Here is a 16886-nt window from a genome sequence, read left to right on the forward strand (position 1 = left end):
CTGCAACTTAGCAACAAAAACCCAAACAAACTGATGAAAAATATGCAAAGGCCTTGAACAGACATTTCTCCAAAGATATACAAATACCGGACTGGAAAAGGTCAGTTTTCATTCCAATCCCAAAGAAAAGCAATGCCAAAGAATGCTCAAACTACCGCACAATTGCACTCATCTCACACGCTAGTAAAGCAATGCTCAAAATTCTCCAAGCCAGGCTTCAGCAATAGGTGAACCGTGAACTTCCTGATGTTCAACTTGGTTTTAGAAAAGGCAGAGGAACCAGAGATCAAATTGCCAACATCTGCTGGATCATGGAAAAAGCAAGAGCATTCCAGAAAAACATCTACTTCTGCTTCATTGACTATGCCAAAGCCTTTGACTGTGTGGATCACAATAAACTGTGGAAAATTCTGAAAGACATGGGAATACCAGACCACCTGACCTGTCTCTTGAGAAACCTGTATGCAGGTCAGGAAGCAACAGTTAGAACTGCACATGGAACGACAGACTGGTTCCAAATAGGAAAAGGAGTATGTCAAGGCTGTATATTGTCACCCTGCTTATTTAACTTATATCCAGAGTACACCATGAGAAACGCTGGGCTTGAAGAAGCACAAGCTGGAATCAAGATTGCCAGGAGACATATCAATAACTTGAGATATGCAGATGACACCACCCTTATGGCAGAAAGTGAAGAGGAACTAAAGAGCCTCTTGATGAAAGTGAAAGAGGAGAGTGAAAAAGTTGGCTTAAAGCTCAACATTCAGAAAACGAAGATCATGGCATCTGGTCCCATCACTTCATGGGAAAGAGATGCATAAACAGTGGAAACAGTGTCAGACTTTATTTTGGGGGGCTCAAAAATCATCGCAGATGGTGATTGCAGCCATGAAATTAAGACGCTTACTCCCTGGAAGGAAAGTTATGACCAACCTAGACAGCATATTCAAAAGCAGAGACGTTACTTTGCCAACAAAGGTCCATCTAGTCAAGGCTATGGTTTTTCCAGTGGTCATGTATGGATGTGAGAGTTGGACTGTGAAGAAGGCTGAGCACCGAAGAATTGATGCTTTTGGACTGTGGTGTTGGAGAAGACTCTTGAGAGTCCCTTGGACTACAAGGAGATCCAACCAGTCCATTCTAAAGGAGATCAGCCCTGGGTGTTCTTTGGAAGGACTGATGCTAAATCTGAAACTCCAGTACTTTGGCCACCTCATGCCAAGAGTTGACTCACTGGAAAAGACTCTGATGCTGGGAGGAATTGAGGACAGGGGGAGAAGGGGATGACGGAGGATGGGATGGCTGGATGGCATCACTGACTCGATGGATGTGAGTCTGAGTGAACTCTGGGAATTCGTGATGGACAGGGAGGCCTGGCGTGCTGCGATTCATGGGGTCACAAAGAGTCAGACACGACTGAGTGACTGAACTGAACTGAACTGAGGCATGGGGAATTAAGTATTTCTTAATAGATACAGAGTGTCTGCTTGAAATGATGAAAAATTTCTGGAAATAGATAATGGAAACGGTTTCATCACACTGTAAATCTACTTAATGCCAATGAATTATACACTTGAAAACGGATAAAATGGCAAATTTTACGTAATGTATATTTAGCCAATTAAAAAGAAAAGGAAAGCAAAATGAGTCATTTTCAAACATTAAAAGTTAACCAAATACATATCCTCAGTCCTTTTAACTGCATTCCTCATGAAGCCTGGTGTGGGACTGTAAGCATGTCCTATGCCACACGCTCTTCTGCTTACTGAATGACATTTTCCCATGAAGACATGGAGTCTATGCCTCCATCTCCTTGAATGTGGGCCAGTCTAGTGACTATTCTGACCTACAGAACATGGTGGAAATAAAAGTTCTACCACTTCCCAGGATCCTCCTGAACTGTCTTGGCAGCTTCTGATTATTGCCCTCTGGCCAAGCAGCCTCACCCAGAGGCTCACAAGTGGAAGTCAGGACTCCTGGCCAATAGGAGTGAGATATCTGTCAAAAGCCAGTACAACTTGTCAGCTGCCTAAACACGGAAAATTGGAAATGGAACCCCAACTGAGCCATTCCAGTAGACAGAGCATGGAAGACAGACTAGATATGTGTGCTAAGCCCTAAACAAATTGCAGATTCATAAGCAAAGTAAATGACCGTTGCCACTCAATTCAGGGATGGTGTGTCACAAAGTCATACTACCAGAATATTTGGTGAGTGGGCTTAACTCAACTGTCTCTATTCCATGTGTTTAGTGTTCTAAGTCCCACGTATATATAACAATGGAGATATTACACAGAAATTAAGTAAAGCTCTAATGTTAATCATAAAAGCCTCTAGGTAGCATGGTACAATGGAAAGAATGTAACATGAATCAAAATTTTCAATTTCTCCTTAGCTGATTACTGGTTATGGAATCTGGTCAAACCAATGTATTGTTGGCTTATTTTCTTTATCACTGAGATGGAATAATAATAATGCTTACCTGCAGAGACCTGTCATAAATGAAAACTGCCACTGATATAAAATTTAGTGCTAGCCAGTTATCCACATTAAATACAGCCCTGTGTATATGTCAATCGCAAACTCCCTAACTATCCCCACAGACTTACTGTATAGCACATGGACCTCTGCTCAATGTTATGTGGCAGCCTGGATGGGAGGGGAGTTTGGGGGACAATATATACACGTATATGTATAGCTGATTCCCTTCACTGTTCACATGAAACTATCACAACATTGTTTGTTAATCAGCTAGACTCCAATACAAAATCAAAAGTTTAAAAAAAGAAAAAGGAAAAAAAATTAGTGCTAAGTTAGAGACAAAGGAAATACACAGTCCAGTGCTTGGCCAACCTAAGTCCATTACAGATATTTCAGTAAATGTTACCTCCATGAAGAGACATGCAAGGGTAAGAAGCTCTCATTAAATCTTTCAGAAGACCATCAGCATGTTCCTGCTTATCCACAAATATAATGACAGATCCTGATTCTTGATAATGACCTAGAAGTTCAAGTAGCTTCAAGAATTTCTTTTCTTCTTCAATCACAATCTGAAAACAATACATTGTATAACATTAACGGACTGAAAATCCAAATACACTTCATGAACAAAAATATTCATTTTATTTGTGGCAAATATATGACATCTTGCTGTATCTTTAGGAAACAGTAGGAGAATCTTGACTTTAATTGGTAAATCACTAAGCCCAAAAAAATTAAAATTAACTTTCAAAGACTAAGAGGCTTACAAATGTGGACAGATTATCTGTTCTGACTCTTAACTTCACATCCTATTAACCAAATAACACAGGTACATGACATTTTATCTACCAGCCCACAACTTCTGGTGGTAAACTTTATAAACAGTTCCATGGAATAGAAAATTCAAATATATCTGGTAAAATGTTAAAAGCTGCAGTTGATGTATACTATTTAATTTTAGGAAGTACCTGCCTACATCACAGTGATCCCAAAAGGAGGACACACTGCCTAAACATACGGGGACATGGGGGTTTCCTAAGGATGTACCCACCACTTGTTGCTCCACATCTGAGCAAACTACACTTCTGCCTCCAACCTGCACTTCAATGGGTTTACTCAGGATTCTCCGAGCCAAGGCTTCCATAGCTCTGGGGAAAGTAGCTGAAAACATAACTGTCTGTCTGTCAGGGCGAACATTATCCACAATGCGCATGACCTGAGAAAACATTACAAATAAACATGGTGAGAGTAGCCTCCAAAATTCACAGGATGGTGAGAACAAGTACAAAGAACTTTTGAGAACATCTATTCAGTGACTTTTAAACTTGTTATCTTGGAATATTACCATTGATTTCACCTTAAAATTTGCTCCTCTCAGTCTCCCCTTCTGAAGAAATGGCAACTCTAGTCACTTACTGCTTTATGCCCCAAATCTAGGAGCCATCTGTAACTAGTCTCTCTCTTGCTCATTTCATACCCAATCCATCAACAAATTCAGTAGTCTTGACTTTCAAACTAAACAATGAAAGTATTCCTCACTGCTATTACTGTTTTCCTTCCTTTACTCAACCCATTTTCATTGAGCAACCATTATGTGCCAGACATTGTTCTAAGTGCTTGGAATAAGCAATAAAAATAGACAAAAACTTGTCTTTATGGAGCTTACAGTCTAATGATGGTGGATAAATATTATGTAACCAATGGTAATAAGAGTTACAGGATAAAAAAAGAATAATGAAGGTGCAAATATTGTTAAGGGGACAAAATAATTATGTCAGTGTGTAAGAGTTCCAGAGAAAACAGGGAGTTACAGGATTCTTATGGCCTAAACAAGAAAAAAACCCCACAGAATTAATAAAATTATTAATGATGGTTTCAAGGTCGACAGTGCTGAGTGGTTGGAAATTGGGGAGGGTAAAGGTCTTGCCAGGAATACGCAGCACCACATTTTCATTCTAATCAAAGATGATGTGATAACTATGAAAGGGGCTGCTGTACCCAAGGCATGTGGAAATCTTGGGCTCCTGGTCCAAATGATCTCTCAACTCTCACCTGGATTATTTCAACTGTCTCCTAACAGGTTTCCCTGCCTTTGCTCCTGTCCAATCTGAAATCTATTCTCCACCCAACAGCCAAAATTACGGCTTTAAAACATATACCAGAATTTTCAGCTAAAGACTGTGGTTGCCCACAGACATTTACTTTCTTCACTTGAAAAACCCTGTAAAATGTAACAAGGTTTTTAAAAATTGCTCAAACCAACAAAGAAAATAAGACAGGGGACTTCCCTGGTAGTCCAGTGGCTAAGACTCTGTGCTCCCAATGCTGAGGGTCTGGGTTTGAACCTGGTCAGGGAACTAGACCCCACATGCCACAACTAAAAGATTCCATGTTCTGTAACTAAGACCCAGTGCAGCCAAATAAATCAATAAATAGTATCTTTAAAAAAAAAAAGAAAATAGGACATGACAGCTACAACATTTTGTTTAAGTGGTACCTGACTTGGCAGACTCAAGAAAACTAAATCCTAAAATGGGAAGGAACCAGACTTTCAAGAAGCGGCATCTCTTATGCCCTAGCCTGTTCGTCTATTTCAAAAGGATTACTCTTTACTATTCAATCTTTACATAAATTTCAGTCAATCCATCTTTAATGTTTTCCAGTAAGTTTCACAATTTTCTTCAGATATGTCTTATATTGTCAAATTTATTTTTTCCAGCTTTGTAAACATATTTTTAAAGTCCTGGGAAAGTGAAACTCGCTCAGTTGTATCCAACTCTTTGCAACCCCACGGCCTATACAGTCTATGAATTCTCTAGGCCAGAATACTGGAGTGGATAGCCTTTCCCTTCTCCAGGGGATCGTCCCAACCCAGGGATGAAACCCAGGTCTCCTACACTGCAGGTGGATTCTTTACCAACTGAGCTTTCAGAGAAGCCTACACACTGTAACTAGAGTTGCCTCCACTCACCCCAACTAGAGAAAGCCCACATGTAGCAATGAAGACCCAGAGAAGCCAAAAATAAAACTAAAAAATATTTTTAAAAAAATATTTTGTTATCCATAGCACAGTGACAACTCATTCTGCTCTTCTTGTTAAGAAAAAATTCTACCACCTTTTACAATGAGTTTTAAGTTTTTATCACTGAAATTTTATATTTAAGGAAACTACATGTGTTAAGAACATAAAATTTAAGCTAGACAAATGCTTTGGGCCTTAGTTTTTACATTTGGAGGATATAACCAACCTGTGCTATCCAGATCATGAGGTAGTGAAAAGCGTAAGTTAAAGCCATTTGGAAGTACAGTAAAAATCATAATATATGAAAGCTTAAGCTTCTATTATGACTAATTTTACCAATGATGCCTAGGAAAGACTGCAGAAATACATCCTGAAAAGTTTAAGAATCCAAACATAAATATTTATTTCAATTCCCCACGTCCTCAATTCCCTGTATTACCACACAAAAGAAATGTGAGAATTTCAGAAATCATACAAATATTTCAGACTCATGGCAATTACAAAGTTTATTTTATAGATAGAAACACAAAGAAATTTAATGAATACCTGTGGTTCAAAACCCATGTCAAACATTCTGTCTGCTTCATCTAAAACAACATACGTCACTCTTCGAAGATTTGTAACCCGACCTAACATGAGGAAAAAAATAAAGACAAAAAGAAAACTAAAAATCAGTCACAATTCATTTTATGACTACCAAAAACTTTAAAAAACTGTAAAGGGAACTAAAATGCCTGACTTAACCAGAGGGGTAAGTTAAGTATCTTTAAACAGTGAAAAGAAATTTTCGTTTACAATATCTTAATCTAATGGTATATACTTTCTGACAATGGGTATATGAGGCCCTTTATTTTGTCAAACTCGTCTCTTGCATACCATCATAGGGCCTGAAGAACCTGTAAAATTCAGAAAACAGCCCTCTCCAAAACACATCATAAAACTAAGACTGAGATGGAGCATCGAGCCACATCAGCCATTATCTGACAGCATCACCTAGGAAAAAACATATTAGAGATTACAGCGTATGTGTGGAAAGCAAGTTCCAGTGCTAACTACTTCAGACGCAGAAAATCTCTCTTTACTTTATGTAGTACATAAACTACTTACATAGTTTAGGAGCTTCTAATGAGCATGTCAAAACATAATAAGAAGCTATTCAATACCATTAGGTAATTAACATATTACACAAAAATTTAAGAAATCAAATATATCATATTACAAAGCTACACTTTACAAATTCAATTTCACTAAGTGCTCCCACTGGTTTAAATAAATGCAACTGGCTTCTTAGCCAGAGAAAACTAAACACATACACAGGAAACCCTTTATAAAGGATTAACACAAGCATTTCTATCAATTGTTGATTCAATCACCTGGCAGAAACATGTATGAAATAGTTATTAAATGTAAACCAAAAGGACAGATAAAGGGAAAAGGTAAAATTAATCAAGATGAATTTCAGGATACTTAATGCAGCATTGAGAAAAAACAACGAATTATTTTATCAGCATTCAGCCCAAAACATTTCATATGCTGTACAAGCACAATGACTTATCAATATCAGTATCACTGTACCAACTTTATGTAGAATTAGAATTAAATGAACACAAAAATCCAAGCAAAATGCTATTAGAAACATGCACTACTCAAAGTTTTAAATACTCTACTATATATATACTGAATATACAATGGAAACCTTTGAAAGCATTTTCTTCAAAACAACAGAAATGTGCCAAAATAAATGCTTTCTAATATTTAAGTACTCCATACTAACATGTGCAGCCCCAATTAGTTTCGCACGATTGGGAACAGCTTTAAATTACCTACCTTTGATGGTTTAAGTCTCGGAAGCCCAGTTCTATAAATCTTGAAGGGCCTTTCTCCACAGAAGTTAAATAATGTCAACAGTTTAGTAACAGTTTTGATAGGGAATAATTTAACAAAGCACAATATTTGAGCTAAAAACATGCAATATTTACAAAAGATAAATGTCCTTGAAGCTGCAATATCTTAATTTATATAGTATTGTAAGAAAATACTAGCTTCTAAGAAGAAAAAATTTAAATTGTACAATTAAAAAAACATAGTCCCCTACCCTTTCAAATGCAAAGGTAGGACAAAATCAGATTAAGAATTTGCGTTAAGGGCTTTAAAAAAAACAATACATCAGATGGAGTGGTTGTCAAAAAAATTTTAATTACACTGCAAAAATATTATTATGAACACTTGCAACAATAAGCTTGTTACAATACAAATTTTAAGATATTACAGCTTTAAGAAGAAATGTAGAAAGAAACCCTTTGGTGGTTTCTTGTATCTGCTTTGATTTAACAGAAATGTACGTAATTCAAAAAGGAGAAAAGACAACCAAAAAATAAATAAATAAATAAAAACAAAACCAAAAACCCATCCCCAACTTACCACTATTAGCTGCTAACATGTCAATCATTCGACCAGGTGTACAAACAATAATTTCAGCACCTCTTTTCAGCTCAGCAATCTAATAAAAAAAGATGAAATTTTATACTCTATTTATCACTAATGCCTCTTCACAGACTTCAAAATACTGCCCGAAGTCCTTGCAGAGCTCCATAAGATAAGATAGTCAGGTCTGATTAGAAGGTATCAAAGCCTCTTACTTAATTCTTTGGAATGTGGGAGAACTACTAAAGGAATCAGATCAGATCAGATCAGATCAGTCGCTCAGTAGTGTCTGACTCTTTGCGACCCCATGAATCGCAGCACTCCAGGCCTCCCTGTCCATCACCAACTCCTGGAGTTCACTCAAACTCACGTCCATCGAGTCAGTGATGCCATCCAGCCATCTCATCCTCTGTCGTCCCCTTCTCCTCCTGCCCCCAATCCCTCCCAGCATCAGAATCTTTTCCAATGAGTCAAATCTTCGCATGAGGTGGCCAAAGTACTGGAGTTTCAGCTTTAGCATCATTCCTTCCAAAGAAATCCCAGGGCTGATCTCCCTCAGAATGGACTGGTTGGATCTCCTTGCAGTCCAAGGGACTCTCAAGAGTCTTCTCCAACACCACAGTTCAAAAGCATCAATTCTTCGGTGCTCAGCTTTCTTCACAGTCCAATTCTCACATCCATACATGACCACTGGAAAAACCATAGCCTTGACTAGATGGACCTTTGTTGGCAAAGTAATGTTTCTGCTTTTCAATTTGCTGTCTAGGTTGGTCATAACTTTCCTTCCAAGGAGTAAGCGTCTTTTAATTTCATGGCTGCAGTCACCATCTGCGATGATTTTTGAGCCCCCCAAAATAAAGTCTGACACTGTTTCCACTGTTTATGCATCTCTTTCCCATGAAGTGATGGGACCAGATGCCATGATCTTCGTTTTCTGAATGTTGAGCTTTAAGCCAACTTTTTCACTCTCCACTTTCACTTTCATCAAGAGGCTTTTGAGTTCCTCTTCACTTTCTGCCATAAGGGTGGTGTCATCTGCATATTTGAGGTTACTGTTATTTCTCCCGGCAATCTTGATTCCAGCTTGTGCTTCCTCCAGCCCAGCGTTTCTCATGATGTACTCTGCATATAAGTTAAATAAACAGGGTGACAATATACAGCCTTGACGTACTCTTTTTCCTATTTGGAACCAGTGTGCTGTTCCATGTCCAGTTCGAACTGTTGCTTCCTGACCTGCATACAAATTCCTCAAGAGGCAGATCAGGTGGTCTGGTATTCCCATGTCTTTCAGAATTTCCCACAGTTTATTGTGATCCACATAGTCAAAGGCTTTGGCATAGTCAATAAAGCAGAAATAGATGCTTTTCTGGAACTCTCTTGCTTTTTCCATGATCCAGCAGATGTTGGCAATTTGGTCGCTGGTTCCTCTGCCTTTTCTAAAACCAACTCGAACATCAGGAAGTTCACGGTTCACATATTGCTGAAGCCCGGCTTGGAGAATTTTGAGCATTACTTTACTAGCGTGTGAGATGAGTGCAATTGTGCGGTAGTTTGAGCATTCTTTGGCATTGCCTTTCTTTGGGATTGGAATGAAAACTGACCTTTTCCAGTCCTGTGGCCACTGCTGAGTTTTCCAAATTTGCTGCCATATTGAGTGCAGCACTTTCACAGCATCATCTTTCAGGATTTGGAATAGCTCAACTGGAATTCTATCACCTCCACTAGCTCTGTTCATAGTGATGCTTTCTAAGGCCCACTTGACTTCACATTCCAGGATGTCTGGCTCTAGGTCAGTGATCACACCATCGTGATTATCTGGGTCGTGAAGATCTTTTTTGTACAGTTCTTCTGTGTATTCTTGCCACCTCTTCTTGATATCTTCTGCTTCTGTTAGGTCCATACCATTTCTGTCCTTTATGGAGCCCATCTTTGCATGAAATGTTCCTTTGGTATCTCTGATTTTCTTGAAGAGATCCCTAGTCTTTCCCATTCTGTTGTTTTCCTCTCTTTCTTTGCATTGATCGCTGAAGAAGGCTTTCTTATCTCTTCTTGCTATTCTTTGGAACTCTGCATTCAAATGCTTTTATCTTTCCTTTTCTCCTTTGCTTTTCGCTTCTCTTCTTTTCACAGCTATTGTAAGGCCTCCCCAGACAGCCATTTTGCTTTTTTGCATTTCTTTTCCATGGGGATGGTCTTGATCCCTGTCTCCTCTACAATGTCAGGAACCTCATTCCATAGTTCATCAGGCACTCTATCTATTAGATCTAGGCCCTTAAATCTATTTCTCACTTCCACTGTATAATCATAAGGGATTTGATTTAGGTCATACCTGAATGGTCTAGTGGTTTTCCCTACTTCCTTCCATTTAAGTCTGAATTTGGCAATAAGGAGTTCATGGTCTGAGCCACACTCAGCTCCCGGTCTCGTTTTTGCTGACTGTATAGAGCTTCTCCATCTTTGGCTGCAAAGAATATAATCAATCTGATTTCGGTGTTGACCATCTGGGGATGTCCATGTATAGAGTCTTCTCTTGTGTTGTTGGAAGAGGGTGTTTGTTATGACCAGTGCCTTTTCTTGGCAAAACTCTATTAGTCTTTGCCCTGCTTCATTCCGTATTCCAAGGCCAAATTTGCCTGTTACTCCAGGTGTGTCCTGACTTCCTACTTTTGCACTCCAGTCCCCTATAATGAAAAGGACATCTTTTTTGGGTGTTAGTTCTAAAAGGTCTTGTAGGTCTTCATAGAACCATTCAACTTCAGCTTCTTCCGCGTTACTGGCTGGGGCATAGACTTGGATTACTGTGATATTGAATGGTTTGCCTTGGAAATGAACAGAGATCATTCTGTCGTTTTTGAGATTGCATCCAAGTACTAAAGGAATAGGTAGCAGCAAGACCACAAGGAACAAGACCACATGGTGCTATAACTCTGAAATCAATGAAAATCAGAGAATTTTACCAATTTTAATTTGACAAGATTCCTCAAAACCAAGAAAGGAACACGAGAGCATTAAGTAAAGAAATGTAATAGATCAATGGTTTTCAAATTCAGAGTTGTTTCCATTAATGAATTTCGAAATCTGTTTAAGTCACAAACTGTTTTTGAAACAAAGTAAAATGGAAAACACCAAACTATGTAAGATATTATAAAACTCTGACTTCTATTTAAGTATGCAGGCATGTACCAGCTTACTTAGTAACTGTATTTCTTAACTATAGTTTATGGCAAAAAAAAATTGACAAAGATAAACTCAGAAAACTAAGTGCAACGTTTAACAGTAGCACTGGGATTACAAAAGCAAATATTCCCAAAATGTATCTAAAAATCTGAGAACATTAAGTCCTTAAGAAGGGTCTTCAGGTTAAATATGCTCAGAAAATGTCATTTATTCCTTTTGCCAGCATCACAATATGCACTAGCTTTTTAAGAACTATGCAGTCTTGCAGGAAAGATTTAATTTTGCAGTTTAACATTTCCAAAACCTAATCTGACCAGCTTTTTTTTCCTTCTTCTAGTTAAAGCAAAGTATCTGATGGCTATCATTCTTTAGAAGACACACAGAAAAATGCCAAGCTAAAGATTGGAGTCAGTGAAGGTATGTTTAAATAATTCTCCCTAAAATCATTTAGGAATGCAAATGAAACTCTGATATTAGTATATCACACTCAACACCACCTTTTAAAGACGTCATTTAGATTAAAGAATAAATGCTGGTCCACGAATCATAACACCTCGGTTCTAGGACAAAGTCTTTTTAAGTTAAAGACTTCGGTCAACTTAACCTTTCTGAACATCTGTAAAATGAAAAATCTATCTGCTTCCTTGAGGAGGGAAAGGCGAAGAAGCATGGTAAAGCTAAGATATGAAAATGACTCAAAAATTCTAAAATATAACTTTAACATAATTCATTCTTATTATCACACTTCTTTTTAAGATTTTAGAAGCAATCTTTATAGAAAACACTAAAACAAAGAATCACTTCTACATTATTAAATCATTCAAATCCAAAAAACCGAAAAAACTGAATGTTCCTTTTATATCTACCTGCTCACTGATTCCTGTTCCTCCATAAACACAGACCACTCTAAGGCCCAAGGTCTTCGAAAACTTCTTACATTCTTTAGTAATCTGTAAAGCCAGTTCTCGAGTTGGAGTCATGATGACAGCTGAAAAGATAAATATGTCAAAAGCCTAACCACCAAAATTCTTGAGGCTAATCTTTAAAGTGTTAAATTTAACCTCTGCAATCAAGTTCAGAGCTTAGTCTAATTTTTGTTTTAATTTGTTTTATGTACCTCTGAAAATCCTATTTCAAAAGTTTTATAATAGCAGAGACTGTGGTGAAGGATAATTTTAAGTCGATTTTAAGAACATGCTATAGGAAGATAAATGAGAGTTAAATGCCTTACTCAACCATCAGGAAAATACTTGGTCGAAAAGAATGCAAATCAGTCTCAACTGCAAATCACAGAGCAAAGATAATCAAGTGACTCACTGTGCTGCAGAGCCATGCCGTGGCTTCCGGAAACAACGTGGGTCTGAGGGGCACAGAGAGAGCAGAAACATACTGTGCCCTCTGTTGCCAAGAGAGGAGCTGAACAACTTTCCAAAACCCTATTCAAATTTGGAGAAGAGATCTCTGCCAAATGAATCAAGAAAACTGGATCTGAAGACCTAATCCTGAATGAAATGCTGGCACTATAGCCTTTTAAGGCCAAAAAAAAACAAAAACAAAAATACACTTCCCTGCAATCCTCTATGTTGAGTTTATAGATCCACTCATATGGGCTAGGAACAAACCTCAACATAAATAAACAGATAGATGCACGAGGATTCTACCTGCCGAGTCAGAGTTTAAAAATTGAGCTGTGCCAGGAGAGGCTGTTTTTGTACTTCTGAGATGTCACTCCAGAGCTCTGAAGAGTCTCACTCCACCTGCTGGTAAGGGGAAATCAGCCCCAAAGTGCCAAATTTATAGAGGAACTGTACATAAAGACATCTTTATTGTTACACTTATTACAAAGCATCAGGTCGTTCTGATTAACTGACAAAGTTGTTATCTGAAAAAATAGTTTAATGAAAGGAACTGTACCTATTGGCCCCTCTCCTTCTTCTAAAGACCTCTGATCCATGATGTGTCTAAACATGGGCAACAGAAAGGCAATGGTCTTTCCACTTCCTGTCTTGGCAATACCAATCAAATCTCGTCCAGACATTATCGCAGGAATCGCCTGGGTTTGGATTGGCGTGGGCTTTTCATAACCATGCCTGAAAAAGCAAACCACAGAAGACAACAATAAGGACTGTGGTGATCTCTGGGCTCTCACACTGTAAGTTTTCCAAAGCGTATATCCATATAATGAGATTTTTATTTGGCAAAAAGGAATGAAGTACTCAGACATTCTACATCATGGATGATGTAGAAATATTTGAAAATACTATGCTAATTGGAAGAAGCCAGTCACAAAGGACTATATATAAGTATGATCTAATTTATATGAAATGTCCAGAATACACAAATCTATAAAAAGTAGTAGGGAAGAGACTGCCTTGTGTGTAGAAGAAAGGAAAATGAATACTAATATATCCAGGCCTCTTTTGGGTTTGATGAAAATGTTCTAAAATGACTATACAACTTCATAAATATAATGAAAATCGTAAACTAAAGGGTAAACTTTATGGTATGTAAATCATATCTAGAGAAAGCTGTTTAACAAAAATCAGTATATTCCATTAGAGTGAAAATGTGTGTAACAGGTTATCTTCTGTAGCAAGATATTGAAAAATGTGGACAACCGCTCAACACTTACTTTTTTAGAGAATTTAAGATCTTCATAGAAATTCCACACTGAACCCAAGATTTAATTGGTTTGGGGCAACCTTTCCCCTTGACAGTAATGCCCTCCATTTCCAACCGAAATACATTTACCTCTACAAAACAAAATCCAGATTAGAAACTCTTAAATATTGTTCTATTAGTGCCCTCTACTTTTCAATGAGGCATGATAAGATTAAGAATCAATTCTTTTTTAGTGTTCCCAAAGATAATTCCATATCAAAGCTCCAGGACAATGCACTGAACAGCTCTGACAAAGTGATTACTGTTGCAACCAGCTAGGAACAAAAGAAACACCTCAATTTCTACAATTTGGTTATTTTGACTTAAATTCTAACAGCAATAAAAGAACAGTGATTCATAAGTAATACAACCACTTGTTCTTTAAGCAAGGGTTGCCCAGATCATGCTTTTTCCGTCAGTATCACACAGCTTCATATCGGTTTCTAATTCTCAAATAAGAGAAAAACGTAATACTCTACTTGCTAACTTCACATGAAGAGTATTTTCAACCCTAAAAAGCTCAACCACGTAAGCCAAACTAATTTTTGCTCTTTGTTTAAAAATGTTTCTCAAAACACACTAATTTCTAACTATTCCTAATCTTTGTGGATGTAGTGGTCTCACTCTCTAGAATGATTTCTCATGTTCTAGTTCACTCTCATTTTTCCAGGTAAGTCAGGCACATTTCTCCTACTCACCCATCAACTTATAGGCCTATCAACATGCCTCCCAGGCAAGGTGAAGTGTATTTCCCCCATCCCCAAAATAACCGACAAATGAATAAACAAATTTTACCCTCTAGAGACATTTTTGCCAATTCTGGAACTTCAACATAGAAGTTTTTTCTGAATGGTTCATATTCAATTTTTCCATGATCCACTGGTTCTAGAAGCTTTCTCTGCTTTGTCTGGTAACCTGTAAGAGCTGTCTGAAGATCAACTTCTTCCTCCTCTGAAGAATACTGTAACAAAAAGAGAAAAATTAAGAGCTGAATCTATTACTATCTTTCTATGGGAAGAAATATTTCTAACTTTAAAAGTGTTCCACTCCTAGAAAATATTCTTTTCCTCTTCTTTTATTTTCCGAACTTTCCAACTTATTTTTTCTTTGCCATTATAGAAAGCTATAGTAACAATATAAAGCTAAAACAAAAAACTAATTCTAACATAGCTTTAATGAAGTTCTGCTATAGTTTTCTCTATATAAATCATTACAGTGAATATTAGTAGTAAAAAATTTCATTCTGTCACTTCATTTCTTCTCTCCCTATTCTATGTCTGGGATGTACTGATGAGGGACAAGGATGAATCAAAATTTGGCCTACACAAGTGCAGCAATACAGATGAACCTAGAGAACATCATATCATGTGAAGTAAGTCAGAGAAAGACAAATATCATATGATATCACTTAAATGTGGAATCAAAAAAATAATACAAATGAATTTATTTTCAAAACAGAAACAGACTCACAGACATAGAAAACAAACTTCTGGCTATCAAAGGAGAATGGGAAGGGGCAGGGATAAATTAGGAATGTGGGATTAATAGATACAAACTACTATACATAAAGTAAGCAACAAGGATTTACTGTACAATGCTGGAGACCTGGGTTCAATCCCTGGGTCAGAAAGATCCTGTCGAGAAGGGAATGGCTATCCACTGTAGTATTCTTGCCTGGAGAAATCCATGGACAGAAGAGCCTGGTGGGCTACAGTCCATGGGACAGCAAAGAGTCGGACATACTGAATGACTAACATTTTCACTTTTCACACTTTCAAAGGGAATTACATGCAATTATAACTTATAATGAAAAAGAATCTAAAAATATGTATGCGTGTGTATAACTCAATCACTTTGCTGTACACTTGAAACTAACACTATATTGTAAATCAACTATACTTCAATTAAAAAAAAAGCAGGTATACAAGAGGTCAAAGAGGTTAAAATGTTCTACCAGTTTGGATATCTGTCGACAATACTGTTGAGAAAAGCGAGAATTTCTCCTAAGAGTAAACTGCGTAACTGAAAAGCACACCTCCATCAATGCTTTCTTATAAATACTCATAGGATGGTATCATGTGCTGTGTGCTCAGTCGTGTCCGACTCTCTGTGATCCCACAGACCACAGCCCACTAGGCTCCCTTGTCCATGGAATTCTCCAGGCAAGAATACTGGAGTGGGCTGCTGTTTCATTCTATGGTATCGTGAACAAAAGTAAATATTAAAACAGAATTACCTCCATGGCATCCTGGTCATTCTCCATTAGCTCACCCTTCTTCTTATCAGCGTCTACGACTGCCTTCTTGGTTGTGACAACTGTGACAACTTTGGTGACCGTGGGCCCAGACTTCTAAAAAAGATGGGAAATGTTTTGCTGAAGTTGCAACACAAAGTATAAACCAGATGAAACAATGATGATTGTAACAATTTATAATTTGAATTAACTTAGTTGTCAGTGACTACTAATGCAAAAACAAACAGTAGCCCACTTTCTCCTTACTTACTTAAATTTAAAAATGTAATACAATAGCATTATATTTCCTAACGCAGTAATACACAGGTAATTAGGTACATAGTATGTAATTTTATATAATATTATGTAATATAATATATTTAAAAAATACTACTAAATAGTACTTTTCATTCATTCCACAAACCAAATACTATCCCAGGATCTTAAGATGAATCAATAAACAAAACAGGTAAAGATCACTGCTCTTGGGAAGATTTTAGAAGAAGGAACAAACAAACACAACACTGAATTATACAATTTGTCAATAAATTCTATTAAGAAAAAGAAAACCTACAATAAAGAGGATCAGGAGTATAAAAGATGGGAGTGTTGGAAAAGGACCTACTGAGAAAGGAACAAGCAAAAACACTAAACAAAGATGATAATAGTAATGATGACTTCTAAAAGGACATTTGCAGTTAAAATTTGCTAGTATCTCTGCTCTTCAGAAAAACTACAGACACTTCTGAGATGCAGAAGGAAACAAAATCGTTAACTTTATAAAGCCATCCAAGCCAATAGTAGGTCAATGCAACAATGAATTCAAGTTATTCAACTAGGAATATAAATCTTCAAAAATAAAATAGGAAAAAAAATCCCATACCTTTT

At 37.3% G+C, this 16886-nt stretch overlaps 1 protein-coding gene across 1 annotated transcript in view; it reads right to left on the reverse strand.

Annotated features, from left to right (window-relative positions):
- The window catches only part of DDX46 (DEAD-box helicase 46), a 63992-nt gene that overhangs the window by 21125 nt on the left and 25981 nt on the right, over positions 1-16886 (reverse strand). The window contains exons 9-17 of the mRNA XM_045161883.1: positions 16002-16115; positions 14561-14726; positions 13737-13857; positions 13019-13194; positions 11971-12092; positions 7925-8003; positions 6050-6132; positions 3533-3697; positions 2888-3050 (exon numbers count right to left, since the gene is read on the reverse strand). Of these exons, the coding sequence (XP_045017818.1) occupies positions 2888-3050; positions 3533-3697; positions 6050-6132; positions 7925-8003; positions 11971-12092; positions 13019-13194; positions 13737-13857; positions 14561-14726; positions 16002-16115 (1189 nt within the window). The remainder of the gene's footprint in view (positions 1-2887; positions 3051-3532; positions 3698-6049; positions 6133-7924; positions 8004-11970; positions 12093-13018; positions 13195-13736; positions 13858-14560; positions 14727-16001; positions 16116-16886) is intronic.

Source organism: Bubalus bubalis, chromosome 9, assembly GCF_019923935.1.
Source record: "Bubalus bubalis isolate 160015118507 breed Murrah chromosome 9, NDDB_SH_1, whole genome shotgun sequence".
NCBI classification, from domain to species: domain Eukaryota; kingdom Metazoa; phylum Chordata; class Mammalia; order Artiodactyla; family Bovidae; genus Bubalus; species Bubalus bubalis.